The sequence below is a fragment of the Ascaphus truei genome, chromosome 3 (assembly GCF_040206685.1).
Source record: "Ascaphus truei isolate aAscTru1 chromosome 3, aAscTru1.hap1, whole genome shotgun sequence".
Lineage (NCBI taxonomy): Eukaryota > Metazoa > Chordata > Amphibia > Anura > Ascaphidae > Ascaphus > Ascaphus truei.
The window spans coordinates 267,336,596-267,353,363 of record NC_134485.1 but is presented as its reverse complement, the minus strand read 5'-3'; the positions used below and the strand labels follow the sequence as shown (position 1 = coordinate 267,353,363).

At 46.4% G+C, this 16,768-nt stretch overlaps 1 protein-coding gene across 4 annotated transcripts in view; it reads right to left on the bottom strand.

The window, feature by feature from the left end:
* LOC142489639 (protein-lysine methyltransferase METTL21E-like) overlaps nucleotides 1-16,768 on the bottom strand; it is a 41,587-nt gene that overhangs the window by 11,738 nt on the left and 13,081 nt on the right. Inside the window, exons 1-4 of one of the 4 annotated variants that reach the window (XM_075590753.1) lie at nucleotides 15,798-15,907; nucleotides 12,376-12,396; nucleotides 11,210-11,287; nucleotides 368-528 (exon numbers count right to left, since the gene is read on the bottom strand). In XM_075590753.1, the coding sequence (XP_075446868.1) occupies nucleotides 368-528; nucleotides 11,210-11,225 (177 nt within the window). In that variant the 5' untranslated portion in view covers nucleotides 11,226-11,287; nucleotides 12,376-12,396; nucleotides 15,798-15,907. Of the gene's footprint in view, nucleotides 1-367; nucleotides 529-11,209; nucleotides 11,288-12,375; nucleotides 12,480-15,797; nucleotides 15,958-16,768 lie in introns of those variants that run through there. The other 3 variants (XM_075590752.1, XM_075590751.1, XM_075590750.1) reach the window with 3 other exon arrangements.

Here is a 16,768-nt window from a genome sequence, read left to right as displayed (position 1 = left end):
TCTATGTTAAAGATGGTTCTATCTTAATTGAAAAGAAATAACGACAGAGCATTTTAACAGAAAAATAGTGTCACTGAATAGAGAATGATCGAGTTCACCCCACGTCAGGACACAAGGTTGTTTACAGATTGTCATTTTAATTGAGTTCTTATATTTCTATTTCGACCAGCTTATCCTACAGGAAGGACCTTTAACTGGAATGTAATGGCAATGGAGAAGAAAAGTAGAAAAGTATCTTCAAATAATTATTCTTCATCTATTCAGTGCCAATGTATCACACACAGATTATTCCTCCACTGTCAAGATTCTAATGTTCAGTGTTTAAAATTAAAATAATACATTACAAAACACAGATCTAAAAACATACCGATGGCCAAACTGTAGCACCATAGAGATCTATGCCTTCGACAATTTTTATTGCATGTCCAGCAAAGTTGAAGCCTTCCCAGGCCACATTGGTTAGAAAAGCAGGTACGAAGCGCCTTTCCAAGATGGATGAAGCTATCAAATCATCTGCGTTATTATTTTCTGCAAATACAGATGTGAAAAAGCAGCACAATTTCATGAGATGACAGTTCTCTTTCTAGAAAAAATGTATATCATGTATATTTTAACTTCATGACCCCTGTTAAATATGCTGTGATGTTGAATCTTTGTCAGGGAAGCCTCTCAGCCCCAATCATTTCAACTGAGCTCAGACCCTTCACTGACAAGGAGTAGCAGCAGACACTATACTGAAAAAGGTCTATGGGACTTAACACTTAAAGATGATGAGATTTAACAATTTATATATTAGAAATAACATTCATTATATATGCATGAAAAAGCCGTGTAAAATGGTTTGCATCGCTTACAGGGATGCATGCTAAATGGATAAGAAGCAAAAAATGACACATGGCAAGTACTCATTTCCATGTAATTATCCAGAATCCCATGCCACATTAGAACATTATATGGTGAGAGATTATGGGGAAAGGCAGGTTCGTGGACCTGTCTGAAACATGTGTATGTGCTTATCACAGGAGACCAGACTTTTACACCGGTATTTCAAGAACCAGACAGAATGAGAGAGTTAAATAAACCGGGATTATTCTGACAAAAACCAACATGGAGTAACACAATAGGTACTGGGCACTGCTGGAGTGAGAATAACTGGAATGCCTCCACCACCCTTCCATCTCAAGATATCCCAGTAACTTGGGATCACCGCCTCTAGTGTCTCAGCTCATATTTCCAGTTAACTAACCATGAACAACTATGAAACTCTGATCGGCGTCGCCTTAAATAGAACCCTGGCCTCCATCTGAAAAAATGGAAAACACGGGTGCTGACTTATCAGTGCAGAGATCATCTTTGCTGAGCTAGGGACCGAGAGCTCGCCAAAGATGAAACAATCTGGACAGCTCCAAGGCAGGGGCCTCAGGGAGAGGGAAATATGAAGTAACTAATAGGGAACGATCCAATGGGGCAAGGACCAAGGCATCGTTCCCTGATTCAAGCTCAAAACATCCTGATGAGTGAGGCATCTCACTGTCAGGGAAAGAACAATACTGCGGCCTTGGAGTGTGTACTGTATTCTCCTTGCATGTGGGCGTATTCCAGACCAACTCCCTTTTGTCCCACAACACTACACCAGGCCCCATACTAAATTTGTATATAATGTATACCCTGTTCATTTATGTAACTGTACTTGTAACCATGTATTATTTGTTTTACTCTGTGCCCAGGACATACTTGAAAACGAGAGGTAACTCTCAATGTATTACTTCCTGGTAAAATATTTTATAAATAAATAAATCTAGGTCCATTCATTGTATGCTAGTCTTGCTAAGTGAATCACGAGCCCAGCACAAACATCCACAGAATCCATACAGTAAATACAAATCCAAATAAACTGTCTCTACAGATGGCTAACTGGGCTGACACAGTTACAGAATTGGCAGTCATTTTACCAGGTTTGCCATCTTGAGAAGTAGGAGCAACCAGTGGGCTTAAAGCTGCAGTTCAGTCTTTTTTTTTTTTTTTTTTTACATTTATTTTTTTACTTCAATAGTTTTATGTGTGCAATCTCTAATTACCTAAAGAACAGTATAGCTGCAGCTCAATTCGTTTTCCATGTATTGATAGGTCGAAATTTGGTGACATATTAAAAGCTGGCATTTGTTTATAATCTGCTTGACTGGCAGTGGAAGCTCATGAATATTCATGAGCATTCCTGCACTGACATGTGCTAGAGCAGGGGTGAGCAAACTTTTTATGCCGAGCCCCCCTTTTCATCCATGAAATTTCTCGGGCCCCCCTGCCTGATGTAATAAAAATCACATGACGTCAGCGCACGTGAGCTGGTTCAGCCATTGAGGGCGAACCAGCTTTGTAACGCCCCCGCCACGCGTCTACAAAAAAAGTATTTATAACACAAATTACATCACTTAAAAATAAATATTATGGTATTTGTCTAATAGCGTCCCCATTTCTGCAGTATTATTAATCTCTCTCTTCCCGCCACATTAGAATCTCTCAGGACCTCTCTCCCCTCTGCCAGTCTCTCCCTCCCCCTGTATTTCTCACTCCCCCTCCAGTCCCTCTCTATCCCTCCCCTCAGTGTCTCCCCCCACTCTCTTTCCCTCCCCCTGTGTGTCTCTCCCTCCCCCCATTGTCTCTCCCTCCCCCCAGTATCTCTCTTGCACTCTCCAACCACCTATTGTTTCTCCCTCACCCGGTGTCTCTCTCACACTCTCCCTCCAGCCATTGTGTGTCTTTCTCCCTCCTGCCAGTGTCTCCCTCCCACCAGTGTCTCTCTCATCCCCATCCCCATGTAGCTCTTTCACCTCCCTCCCCATGTCACACTCACTCTCACCCCCTCCCCATCTCACACTCTCACCCCCCTCATGTCACTCACACCCCTCCCCATGACCAAGTCACTCCCCCATGCCCCAGTCTCACCCCCCCATGTCTCACTCTCTCCCCCCCCATGTGCCAGTCTCAACCCCCCCCATGTCCTAGTCTCACTACCCCATGTCCCAGTCTCACTCCCCCCATGTCCCAGTCTCACTCCCCCATGTGCCAGTCTCCCCCCCCCTTCCCATGTCCAGTTTCACTCCCCCCCTCCCCATGTCCCAGTATCACCCCCCCCCCCCCTCCCCATGTCCAGTTTCACTCCCCCCCCTCCCCATGTCCCAGTTTCACTCCCCCCCTCCCCATGTCCCAGTTTCACTCCCCCCCCCTCCCCATGTCCCAGTTTCACTCCCCCCCCCCTCCCCATGTCCCAGTTTCACTCCCCCCCCTCCCCATGTCCCAGTTTCACTCCCCCCCCCCTCCCCATGTCCCAGTTTCACTCCCCCCCCTCCCCATGTCCCAGTTTCACTCCCCCCCCCTTCCCCATGTCCCAGTTTCACTCCCCCCCCCTCCCCATGTCCCAGTTCACTCCCCCCCCCTCCCCATGTCCCAGTTTCACTCCCCCCCCTCCCCATGTCCCAGTTTCACTCCCCCCCCCCTCCCCATGTCCCAGTTTCACTCCCCCCCCCCTCCCCATGTCCCAGTTTCACTCCCCCCCCTCCCCATGTCCCAGTTTCACTCACCCCCCTCCCCATCTCACACTCTCACCCCCCTCATGTCACTCACACCCCTCCCCATGACCAAGTCACTCCCCCATGCCCCAGTCTCACCCCCCCATGTCTCACTCTCTCCCCCCCCATGTGCCAGTCTCAACCCCCCCATGTCCAAGTCTCACTACCCCATGTCCCAGTCTCACTCCCCCCATGTCCCAGTCTCACTCCCCCATGTGCCAGTCTCCCCCCCCCCCTTCCCATGTCCCAGTTTCACTCCCCCCCTCCCCATGTCCCAGTATCACCCCCCCCCCTCCCCATGTCCCAGTTTCACTCCCCCCCCTCCCCATGTCCCAGTTTCACTCCCCCCCCCTCCCCATGTCCCAGTTTCACTCCCCCCCCTCCCCATGTCCCAGTTTCACTCCCCCCCCCTCCCCATGTCCCAGTTTCACTCCCCCCCCTCCCCATGTCCCAGTTTCACTCCCCCCCCCTCCCCATGTCCCAGTTTCACTCCCCCCCTCCCCATGTCCCAGTATCACCCCCCCCCCTCCCCATGTCCCAGTTTCACTCCCCCCCCTCCCCATGTCCCAGTTTCACTCCCCCCCCCTTCCCATGTCCCAGTTTCACTCCCCCCCCTCCCCATGTCCCAGTTTCACTCCCCCCCCTCCCCATGTCCCAGTTTCACTCCCCCCCCTCCCCATGTCCCAGTTTCACTCCCCCCCCCTCCCCATGTCCCAGTTTCACTCCCCCCCCCCCTCCCCATGTCCCAGTTTCACTCCCCCCCCTCCCCATGTCCCAGTTTCACTCACCCCCCTCCCCATCTCACACTCTCACCCCCCTCATGTCACTCACACCCCTCCCCATGACCAAGTCACTCCCCCATGCCCCAGTCTCACCCCCCCATGTCTCACTCTCTCCCCCCCCATGTGCCAGTCTCAACCCCCCCATGTCCAAGTCTCACTACCCCATGTCCCAGTCTCACTCCCCCCATGTCCCAGTCTCACTCCCCCATGTGCCAGTCTCCCCCCCCCCTTCCCATGTCCCAGTTTCACTCCCCCCCTCCCCATGTCCCAGTATCACCCCCCCCCCCCCTCCCCATGTCCCAGTTTCACTCCCCCCCCTCCCCATGTCCCAGTTTCACTCCCCCCCCCCTCCCCATGTCCCAGTTTCACTCCCCCCCCTCCCCATGTCCCAGTTTCACTCCCCCCCCCTCCCCATGTCCCAGTTTCACTCCCCCCCCCTCCCCATGTCCCAGTTTCACTCCCCCCCCCTCCCCATGTCCCAGTTTCACTCCCCCCCTCCCCATGTCCCAGTATCACCCCCCCCCCCCTCCCCATGTCCCAGTTTCACTCCCCCCCCCTCCCCATGTCCCAGTTTCACTCCCCCCCCCTCCCCATGTCCCAGTTTCACTCCCCCCCCTCCCCATGTCCCAGTTTCACTCCCCCCCCTCCCCATGTCCCAGTTTCACTCCCCCCCCCTCCCCATGTCCCAGTTTCACTCCCCCCCCCTCCCCATGTCCCAGTTTCACTCCCCCCCCTCCCCATGTCCCAGTTTCACTCCCCCCCCTTCCCCATGTCCCAGTTTCACTCCCCCCCCTCCCCATGTCCCAGTTTCACTCCCCCCCCCTCCCCATGTCCCAGTTTCACTCCCCCCCCCTCCCCATGTCCCAGTTTCACTCCCCCCCCCTCCCCATGTCCCAGTTTCACTCCCCCCCCTCCCCATGTCCCAGTTTCACTCCCCCCCCCCTCCCCATGTCCCAGTTTCACTCCCCCCCCTCCCCATGTCCCAGTTTCACTCCCCCCCCCCTCCCATGTCCCAGTTTCACTCCCCCCCCCTCCCCATGTCCCAGTTTCACTCCCCCCCCCCCCCTCCCCATGTCCCAGTTTCACTCCCCCCCCCCCTCCCCATGTCCCAGTTTCACTCACCCCCCCCCTCCCCATGTCCCAGTTTCACTCACCCATGTCCCAGTCTCACTCACCCCCTCTCCCCATGTCACAAAGCTGATGCAGGAAGCAGGGAGATGCTACTGTGCACAGCACGTTACTTAGCACAGCACAGCGCCACCTAATGGCCAAAATAAAATTGCAGCTGCAGACGGCTTTTTCCCTCTGCTACTGGCAATAATCGCCGCTGCTTTCTGCGCCCCCCCTAAACAATCTTGCGCCCCCCCAGGGGGGCGCGCCCCCCAGTTTGCGCACCGCTGTGCTAGAGGGAGGGCAGGGCTGACAAAGGGGTGTGCCAGGGCTTGTGACAGGACATGAAGGGGCAGTGCCTTAGCAAATGGCTGTTAAATAGAATACAAGAAAATTGGTCTTTCAAAGTTGTTTTTTTAAAAACAGAAAATGCTAAAAGTATTTTTTCTTACTACAGAACTGATTTATTAAAAAAAACACACATGCAGGATATTGACTGAACTGCAGCTTTAAGCTTTAATGTACTGTGCCAGGCTTCCCCTACTGTTATTCCACCCCCTTTAAGATGAGACCCCTGGGGTGGCAGTCCCGATAGGCTAGCCTCCTGGGTCGACAGGACTTCATGCTGGCACAGCAAGCTGGGGTTATCTGCCGAGATATGCCGTCAGTATTACTATGGTAATTTCCCTTCTTAAGCTGGATAGTAAAATTGTACACTTGAAGGGACAAGCTCCACCACAAAAGTTTACCATTCTAGCCCACTGTATATAGCTGAGGGGTTGTGGTAAGTCACCACCATAAATGATTACCCATACACACAGGACTATAGCTGAGATGAGATAAACCCCCAGGAGCTCAGCCCCATTTTCGTCCACCTGGCTAAGGACCGCACCGATGCCATAAGTAGAGTCATCGGTTTGCACCAGGAACCGCTTGCCATAGTCGGGGACCACCAGGATAGGAGTACTGACGAGGACATCTTTGAGGGCCTGGAAGGCAATCTCACACTCAGGAGACCAGGTCACAGTTGGGGGGGAGCCTTTTACTCAAGTTCGTCAAGGGTTATTTTCTATAGCACTATACTGAGGCACGAATTCCTGGCAATACCCGGACGTCCATAGGAATGCAAACACCTGCTTCTGCATATGGGGAGCTGGCCACCAGAGGATGGCCTCTACTTTTGCCAGCTCACGCCTGAGCTGTCCCCTGCCCACCCGGTGTCCCAGATACAGCACCCCAGCCATTCCACATACGGTCTAGCGCTACCGCCACATGCTCCAAGTGTACATCCAATGTTCTTCTAAAGATCGTCAGATCGTCCAGTTGTACCCGGCATACCCCTGCAGTCCTTACAGAAATATGTTGTCCAGGTGTTGGAAGGTACCCGTAGCATTCTTCATCCCAAATGGCATGATCAAAAATTCGAACAAGTAATTTGGGTTAAAAATGCTGACTTCTTCCTAGCCTTCAAGGTCAATGGGATATGCCAATAGCCACGGCTCAGATCTTTGGTAGACAAATATTGATCATCGTTGTGACATGTTACACTCCATCGCCACCTGCTCACTTGCAAAATATTCCTTCAGCATATTAATGTACTACATCCGCTGCCTCGTTCAGACCCACCATATAGTTTGTCTCTTATGGGCCCTGGGATGAACTCACTGTTGCAGGCATTCTGGCCATACCAATACTTTTGACTGGTCTTAGCTGCCCTAAAGTGAGTATGGGCCAACCCCATGAGATCTTCCAACAGTTCCCTGAGCTTCACCAAATACCTCACCACCGAGGTATCGGTCGTGGCGGCCTCCCACTCCCATCCCTCACTGAACATGTTGAGCGGTCCACGCACCCGGTGCTCACACAGAAGCTCGAATGGAGATAAACCGAGCAACTTATGTGGTATGAGGTTTGGCAAAATCTGTGCCGGGTTTTCAGAGTCCGGTGTGGGATTTTGCTCGTGCTCGCCCTCTGTGGCAGAATCGGCCATTTTTGCTCCTGGCAACTTCCTATAAAAGTACAGCCCTGTAAGCAGGAAATTGCAGAGCCAAGTTCCAGTTCCTGCTGAGTACATGCAACGCGCTTATCTATTGTCTTCTTCGTTACCAGACCCGGCTAACGTTCCTCGACTATCCTTGTCTTCAGCCTGTCTCGACCTCTGTATCCACACCAACTATGCAACTCTGCTGCCAGCCCTGACCTTCGGCTTACAACTCACTACTCTATCAGGGCTCTGTCCCTCGGCTCAGGTCAGTTCTTTCACCTTCCTACATCAGCCCTGCGGGTCGCTTCCTGCTTGAGACGAGCATCGTTACATTTTGCTCGACCCAAATTTGGACCCCGCTGAGGTAGGATGAGCCATTACTCTGCCAGGACAGTACTTGGGGGATCATGAGCAACACCTCACCCTACACAGCAATGCCTCACCACAACAACTGGCACGGATGTGTGATGCGGTGCACCCACATAGGCACCCATCAACCAGACTTGAAGGTTGCAGATGCGGCTCCGATATCGCTTTCAGTTTCCCCAGCGATCAGAGAACCTCAGATCCTGACTCCTTTACGGTTTGTGGGGACCCTATGGCATGCAGGGGATTTCTTAATCAATGCTCTATCCAATTTGAAGTGCAACCATCAATGTTCACCACGCACCGAGCCTGGGTGACCTACATCATTTCTCTTCACACTGATGAGGCACTTGCCTGGGCCTCCCCACTCTGGAAAGGGATTCACCCCTGATCTGCGACTCCCCTGCCTTCATCCGTACTTTCAAATTGGTGTTTGATGCTCCAGGACGGGTATCTTCAGCTTCACTCCTGTGGATCCACCAGGGAACTCGCACAGTAGGCCAGTACGCCATTGACTTTTGCACCCTCGTGGCCAAACCGGCTGGAATAATGAAGCCTTGGTAGCAGCCTTTTGACAGGGACTATCGCAACCCCTAAAAGATGAGTTGACCTGCCGGGAACTCCCAAAGGCCCTTGAAGAGTTGATTTCTCTCTACGTACGGATTGATCTCAGAAAGCATGAATGCCTGTCCGAGAAGTGCCATGCTGATAAGAGTCCAACTACTTGGTTGGCCCCAAAGTTCAGTTCTCTGCCTCCGCTGGACCCATGACTGCCCGATTATAGCAGGATCAGGAAAATGCCCGTGCCCAGTGAAGTTGGGGGAGCATTCGCTGGACATCTCTATCATCCCACCACCCTCTATGTCTTCCCGGATTCTTCTGCTGGTTTCCCTCTCATGGGGTCCTGCCTCAGTCTCCACTCAGGCCTTCGTGGAGCCGGCAGCTGGTTATTTCCTCGATTTATCGTTCGCCAAGCAACACGCAATTCCCCTTTGCTCGTGTGAGATACCATTAGAGATTGTGGTGATCGATGGAAGACCCCTAGTATCATCACCCAGGAGTCCATCTCCCTGGTAGTGAACATTGGATTTCTACATAAGGAGCAACTCCCTTTCATGGTAATCAATGCACACTCAGCACCTATAGTATTAGGTCTCCCGTGGTTGCGTTCCCACAACCCTACAATCAACTGGTTAACAGGACAAGTGACCAACTGGGGCCAGCGATGTCACGGGACTTGCTTGTCTATACCTCGCTCCAGCTCTGACTCACCGCTGGCGTCTGTGTCTCTCCCTGATGGTCTTCCTCTCGCCTACCAGGATTTTGGGGATGTTTTCAACGAGAAGCAAGCCAAGGTTTTACCACTGTATCATGCATTGGACTGTCCAATCGACTTGCTCCCATGAGCCATCCCACGTCGTGGGTGCACGTACCCCCTTTCAGAGCCAGAGACGAAGGCTATGCAGAAGTACATAGAAAAGAATTTGAAACATGGATTCATCTGCAAGTCTACATCTCCTGTGGGAGCGGGAGCGGGTTATTTCTTTGTGAGAAAAATGGACGGGTCTCTGCATCCCTGTATAGATTATCGGGGGTTGAACAAACTTACAGTCAAAAATTGTTTTCCTATCCCTCTCATTCCGGAACTATTTGACCGACTCCATGGGGCCTCTATTTTCACTAAATTGAATCTCCGCAGGGATTATAATTTGGTCCAAATTAAAGAGGGTGACGAATGGAAGATGGCGTTCAATAACGGAGATGGGCATTATGAATACTTTGTGATGCCATTTGGTTTGTCTAACACTCAGGCTGTGTTCCAAAGCTTCATAAATGAGACATTGCGAGATCTCCTTGATCAATTTGTGGTCATATATCTCGACGATATCCTGATTTTTTTTCTTCATCACAGGTCCAGGTAAGGCTTCAGAGGTATGGGAACATGCTCTCTACGCCAAGCTGGAGAAATGCCAATTTGAACAACCTAAGATCTCCTTCCTCGGATACGTCACCTCCGCCCAGGGTTTTGAGATGGACAGAGCTAAGGTCTCAGCAGTGTTAGACTGGCCCGTACCGGAGGGTCTCAAACCCACTCAGCACTTTCTCGGATTCACCAACTACTACAGAAGGTTCATTAAAAACTTCTCCAAGGAGGTGGGTCCCATTACGGCTCTCACAAAACAGGGGACGAATCCCATGAAGTAGTTACAGGACTGGGAGCCATTATTACTGCACCTAGATGGCCACTTTGACCCTGTAGCTACTTTCAGCTAATTTGAGTCTTTTTGATCAAATTTTGATTGACCAAAAGGTGTAGTTAAGGTGTTCACAATCACCACTGGCCCTATGGTGACATGCACAGAAAGGCTAACTTAAACCACCATTTGTATACCACGCTGACATCGCGCGAAACGCGTTAGAGGGATCCTTGTTGCAGTCCTCCCATTATTTTTCATGTGTTGAATAAATATTTTTATAGTGCATGGTTTTCCTTCTCATTATATTTTCTGCTGTGCACCACCAGTCACCTGTTTTTCCTGCTCATTATCTGTATTAAAATCATATAGGCTTCTGGGGGGTTTCTGCTTCACCATATTATTTTTTTAATAACCAATATAAATTTTATAGTAGCCTAGGCTCTTTACACTGCTCACTTTATGCTCTTATTCTCATTACATGGCCTTTTCTTCCTCTCATACACTGGCGACACACTTTATTCGAGCTCGGCTAGTCCCACGAATTTGGGTATACTCGGGTGTATTGAGGTTTGTGACTGTTTTCTGCCCGAGTGCATTGCGTTATTTTCCAGGCAGGGATTGAAGCATTTTATTCCCGCTGGCTGCAATACTGCACAGTATATATATATATATATACTGCATTACAATTCATGAATTTATGCCATCTGGTAGACACGCGAAGCATTGCAGCCTATTAAATCCTAATCATTATCATTTAACAGATCAGCTGCCCGTCAGCCAGGCATGAACCATGGCTGGGAAGGCAAACGCAACGGGGCTTGTCAGAGGTGAGGAGCGGCGCATTCCAGGTATCTGCCAGGTACATACTGGGTATTTGCTCGAATAAAGTGTGTCGCAGCAGTACATCACTGCCTGCCTTGTATTCCTCTATCCTGCTTCGCATGCAGACCGGAATCTCTCAGAGATTGTCTGTGTTCTGCTTATGTCTGCAGCCGAGGTACTGTAGTAAACATTTGTTCTTTGTCAAGACAGAACTAATTATAAGACTTCTGTTGCATCTCTGATATAAAAATGATTGCATTTCTCATTTAACATAATAATGAGAAACATGAATTGCTTTGACACATTTTAAAGCTGAAATGTCCCTTGTTAAGATTGCTTCCCATTGTAATACAGGAATCAATTAAAAAATACGATAGTTACCTTGTTTTTCTGTCATGTTTGATTCTTCTGAAGACCATCTTAAATATTATGTTCTGTTTGTTTAGATGTGATGCATTACTGTAAGAAAAATAAAATATGATAAAGATTTCAGAACATTTGTCCCTTGAAATCTGGATAACACCTAACACATTGTTTTTTCCATCCAATACCTGGGAGGGAATCTTTTTATTGATACAATGGAGAGTTCATGTACTGTACTGTAGGTTTCAGGTCTCTCTTTGATGTCAAATTCATCCAGATAATTTTACACAAATTGTATTTCTAAGTTGAGTTTTAATGCCATGTAAATTAGGGTTACATCAAATTAACGGACAAAAGTTTAGTTTGAACAGGAAAATTTGGGGTTTGGTTACCTATACAAAATTGTCAAAGCGGTTATTCACTGGAGACTTAAAATTTTACATTTGATAAAGTGTGGGGGGGGGAAGGGGGAAGAAGCAGCACAGATTGATTCATTGTTGGTTTAAAGGACTATATTGCTCGGTGTATGCTCATTTGCATGTCTTAGACAGGTGTGCAACCCCGTCTTTCACCATTATCACCCAGCACCCAGCACTTCCACTGCAGCAAGGGATTCTGGGAAATGCAAATGAGCATACAGTAATATTTCCATTTGCTATATGATTTGCTGTGGAGGGTTTTTGTCACTTTTTTTTACCCACCATAACTTAACAATGATAAAACCTATCCCTTGCTTCTTTTTTTTTTTGCATAGCCAGTATAACCAACCCCACACTGAAGAGACCCATTAAGGTTGAAACAGTCTGTCTGTGGGTGGGTTTGCTGGCCATGCATCTTAACCCTGGCTCTGCTCAAAGCTGTGACCATGCAGCAAGCTTAAGCCTACAGGGAACCATGTTGAATGGTTTTGAAGCAAAAGGTGGCGCTGTGTGCTCATTTGCATGTCATTTCCCAGAATCCCTTGCTGCAGTGGAAGTGCTGTGTGCTGGGTGATAATGGTGAAATGCGGGGTTGCAGACCTGTCTAAGACATGCAAATGAGCATACAGTAATATTTTCACTTATATATAATATATATATATATATATATATATATATATATATATATATATGTGTACTGTAGCACTGCTACCTCCCCCCATGGGAGATTCTGCCTAGGCTATAGGTATGTGTGGTGCTGGTTACCTGTGAGGGTCCACGAGAGATGCGCTTCCGCGATGTTGTGGGGAACAGGACAGGCTTTAGGTGATCATCAGGTTCTTTTCATTTGGTGACAGCGCCTCCAGACACTGTAGGGTACAGCAGAGCTGAAGGGAGTCCCTACCATGATAGTTCTTTTCTCCTATACTTCTGTCCAATAGACTGCGACTTAGCCAGAAGTATATAAAAGGGGTCTTTATTTGATACAGCCACTGCAGATGGGGAGGGCACTGGGTCTGCACCATGATTGGCTGCAACACAGACCCAGTGTCACCACCTCTCCTGCCACTCAGGCAGGCTGTGTGAGGGGGGGGGGGGAACCCCACAGGATAGCCTGTCACTGCCTGAAGCTACTAGGACTTACAGTATGTGACAGGAGGGCTGAAAGATAGTCTGGACCAACCATGAATATAAATATATCTCCTCCATGATTGCCTTTGATGTTCACTACTTCTTACCGCATTGTAAGATATAGATACTATGTGTTTTTATGAATACATTGTTTGGATACCTATCTCTGATGTGCTTTGCCCTGTCCTTTCTTTTTTGATACAATAGTTATGTTCATGAATTTTAATGAACAATATGTAAAAGGAAATGTGCCAATGTTTTCTTTAGGAGGTAAACTTCTCCACCTTCGGGTCCGTCTTCTAATTCAATTTCCTTACTTTGCTCAACAGGTAACATCCTGATTTCATTTTACCATCAGCTATGTTAACATTATTATATTCAGCATATCTAGCTACTAGGTTTTTATGCTAAACCTCAGTTTTATAAAGGGAGATTTGATTAATCACATGGAAACAAACTTTTCCATTTGGTTTAGGCTATAACTGATTAACAGATCTTGCATTACAATGCATGAGTATACTTTTACACATACAGTAATTAGTTAAGGATACGCATTAACCTCAGGGAACATATCCTCCATTCTTGTTTTAGGCAACGTCACTTTGCGACCCCTGATTCAACTAAGTTTTATGGATCTGCCCTTTAATTTGGTAGTAATGAATTAGAAGAGTTGAGTTAGCATCATATCTACGTTAGCTCTGAGATCTAGTTATGCACAATTGGTGTATTGCCATTTCAGTACAGGACTTGAATTTAGCATCTCTTAGAAATCAAACAGAAGGAAGTTATTAGCCACGGAGGATGCTCAGTGACAATATAATGGCAGTAACACGTTGGAAGCAGAAGAGATAAAGGCTGATAAATTATTCTGGTGTAACTTATTCTAGAAGCATTTGTAACATCTATCAGGCAAATGTTACAGACCTTTAAAAAGAACTGTAATGTTGCCAAAAAGTCAGACATCACTTCTCTAAAAAGGCCTCAGAAATGGTAAGGACCTTTGTGTAGCTCACAGTTACCTTCCAAAATATTCCACTAAAGAGTCATCTCTTTAGGCTCAACGCTTAGCGGTTTCAAGTAACCTCTATTTAAATAGGTCACTCAGTACCTCATTCTGACGCATGACTAAACATACTTGCAATGTTTCTGTTTTATATGCTCGAAACTTAGCATCTACTATATCTTCAACTGCCTGTGAAAAGTACAGTAAGACACAAATGCAAATTAATACAGTGTACAGTATGTGCACCATATGAATAGTTTATGGCCCACTGTTACAGAATGAGCATACAGATACTCTCGCTGAAAAATATTTTTTAGGATTAGTGTTTTTGGAACCTTTCTTAAATTGTCAAATAATGCTGTGCATTAGCCGTATTTACTTAACTTTACTTAACACTTAAATATCACAGCGCTAACTCTAATACCAGAATTGCCAATTAGCATACAAAGGAGTATGCATCATCTATCCCAGGTTTGCATTAGGCAAATATTGTCTAGCTAAATGATGGCATTTTAGCATCTAACTAAGGGTCAGCATGTTTGTGTGGATGCTGCCTTTGGGCTGAAGAAATGCTGTATTGTGAGCTGGCGATTGCCCAGCTTTTACAAGTGGCAGAGGTGATTAGTTGGGGGTTGTGTGTTGGCACAATGCCATTGACCAGCTAGTGGGAGGGTGCATCAGTTGTTCGACACAAGAGTGTCTTGTAAGTTAGTTGGGGGCTGATGGGAAGAAAAGGTTATAAGAGGGGGGGATGGACTGTAGTAACTCTGTAGTAACTTGTCATTCATTTTAAAAATCAATGAAGCACCGTTCCCTCCTGTGGCGATAAGTTGCTTACCCCAGGAAGCAGCTCTGGGTTTTGGAGCGTTTGGGCAAGAACAATGGTGTGCAGAACCTTATCCATAAGATGGGCTTACAAAAAATGTTGGTTTATTAGAATTGTTAATGCAAATATAGATTGAGGTAACTGCCGCTCCAAATAAAAATACGGGGGAAACTCACAAGCCAAAAAAGATTAAAAATAATTTATTAAACTACATAAAAAACATGTACAAACACAGAGAACACTCCTCCCACGCGTTTCACGTCCCCTGTGACACTTTCTCAAGGAGTAAATCATTGGGGGAGGTGAATGGTATATATACCTCCCACCACCAATAATCAGACAACTGATATCAATTAATGGTACTGTGCAAACAAAAAAACACAAAAAAGAGATAAAAAGGCAAAAGAAAAGAAAAACCAAACATAAGAAAAAATCTCAAGGTATATCTTCATATAGTTTATCTTAAGTAGCATGCAGAGAGGTTCATCGGCAGCTACTTTGAATAGGCTATTAGCAAGAGTCTTTCTTCTCCAAAATACATACATGTTACAAAAAACTTTATGGTTAAGCAGATAGTTAAAAGGTTCTAAAAAGGTCATATGGTTATGAATACAAGAACATTACAGTTTAATATAGTTCATTCAAATGTTACAAAAGGTTTGTTATTTGGTTGTTGAGTCAAAGTTATTATTGCATCTTTTAGATTAAGCGAGGTAATATCAGCTAATAAAGGGGGTTAAAGATGTTTGGGGTTGGATGAAATAAGATGCGATGAAGAAGGTATAAATGGACTTATTGGCAGGTCAAAGACAGATAAAATGGGTATGGGTGTTTGCTTGTTTTTAAATTAGAAGGGAGCCAAATTTGCACAGTAACAGCTAAGCAATGTTATTTGACGTTAAAATCTGACATCACAAGCTGCTTACTAGTACATGCTGACGGAGTCCATTATCAACATTTCAATTTATTAAAGTCTTTCAGTCATGCCTGAACAAGTTAGACTATGAGCCGTCAGAATTTGGGAATCACTAATTTAGGATAGGGCCTGCTACAGAGGCAGCAAGGTTGGGTTGAGAAGAAAATGTCAATAGGGAATCAAAGTGTTATAAATTGTATGTCAGACCTCATTTAATACATTAAAAGGAATCACATTTCTCCCATCTGCTCTTCTTCCCACTTTTCAGGTTTAAATAAGAAGTATGTCTGGATCATTGGGCACTCTTATATACACTGGGCGGGTAAAAATGTTAGTGTGGCCCTATGGATCTCAGGATAAGGTATCCGTTTCTTGGTTGGGGCACAGACGTTTGAGATGAGAAGAGGTATTACCATGGCTGGTAGCAAGGAAGACCCAGTGTTCTTGCTGTTTCATGCAGGGAGTAACAACCTAGGGGAGATGCAGATGTTGGAGTTGATACATCTTATTACAAGGAATTTATCACATATTATTTTAGCATTTCCAGGCACACTGGTCATTTGGTATGGGGTAATACATTGATTTAAATGGTTAAAGTTCAATCAGTTAAAACCTCTGGAAAGATGCTCAAGAAAATTTAACAGAGAAATACCATTATTTGTTAAACCTTTGGGCAGTTTTTCAGTCAGACGTGATTCCTCAAATGGACTCGGTAGTGGCGGTTTATTCTTCTTAAGGGATTTAAGATAATATGGTTTAATGTTCTATTTTGGCTGGGAGGCAGAGTTTGGATTTTACAGGTACGGTATGTTCTGTTCCTTTATCCCTTATGGCCGGAAGGCAAAGGATATTGTATTGGTTTATTAAAAATTGTATTTGTTATGATGAGTTAATAAAGTAACACTGTGACCTTTACTACCAAAAATAAAAAAAAGTGTGTTGTATCTTTATTTAAGTTAAGGGTATTTGGAAGAAAGACATATGCGTCTTACGCTGGACATGGTCACTATAGACTTAGGAAAAAGAAGACTAGCCAACCAAACCTGAATGATAAATACAGTTAGGTCCGGAAATAATTGGACACTGATACAAGTTTTGTTATTTCGGCTGTGTACCAAAATAAATTCAAGTTACAGTTAAATAATGAATATGGGCTTAAAGTGCAGTCTATCATATTTAATTTGAGGCTATTCACATCCAAATTGGAGGTAGGGTTTATGAATTACATCTCTTTAATATGTTGCCCCCTCTTTTTCAAGGGACCAAAAGTAATTGGACAATT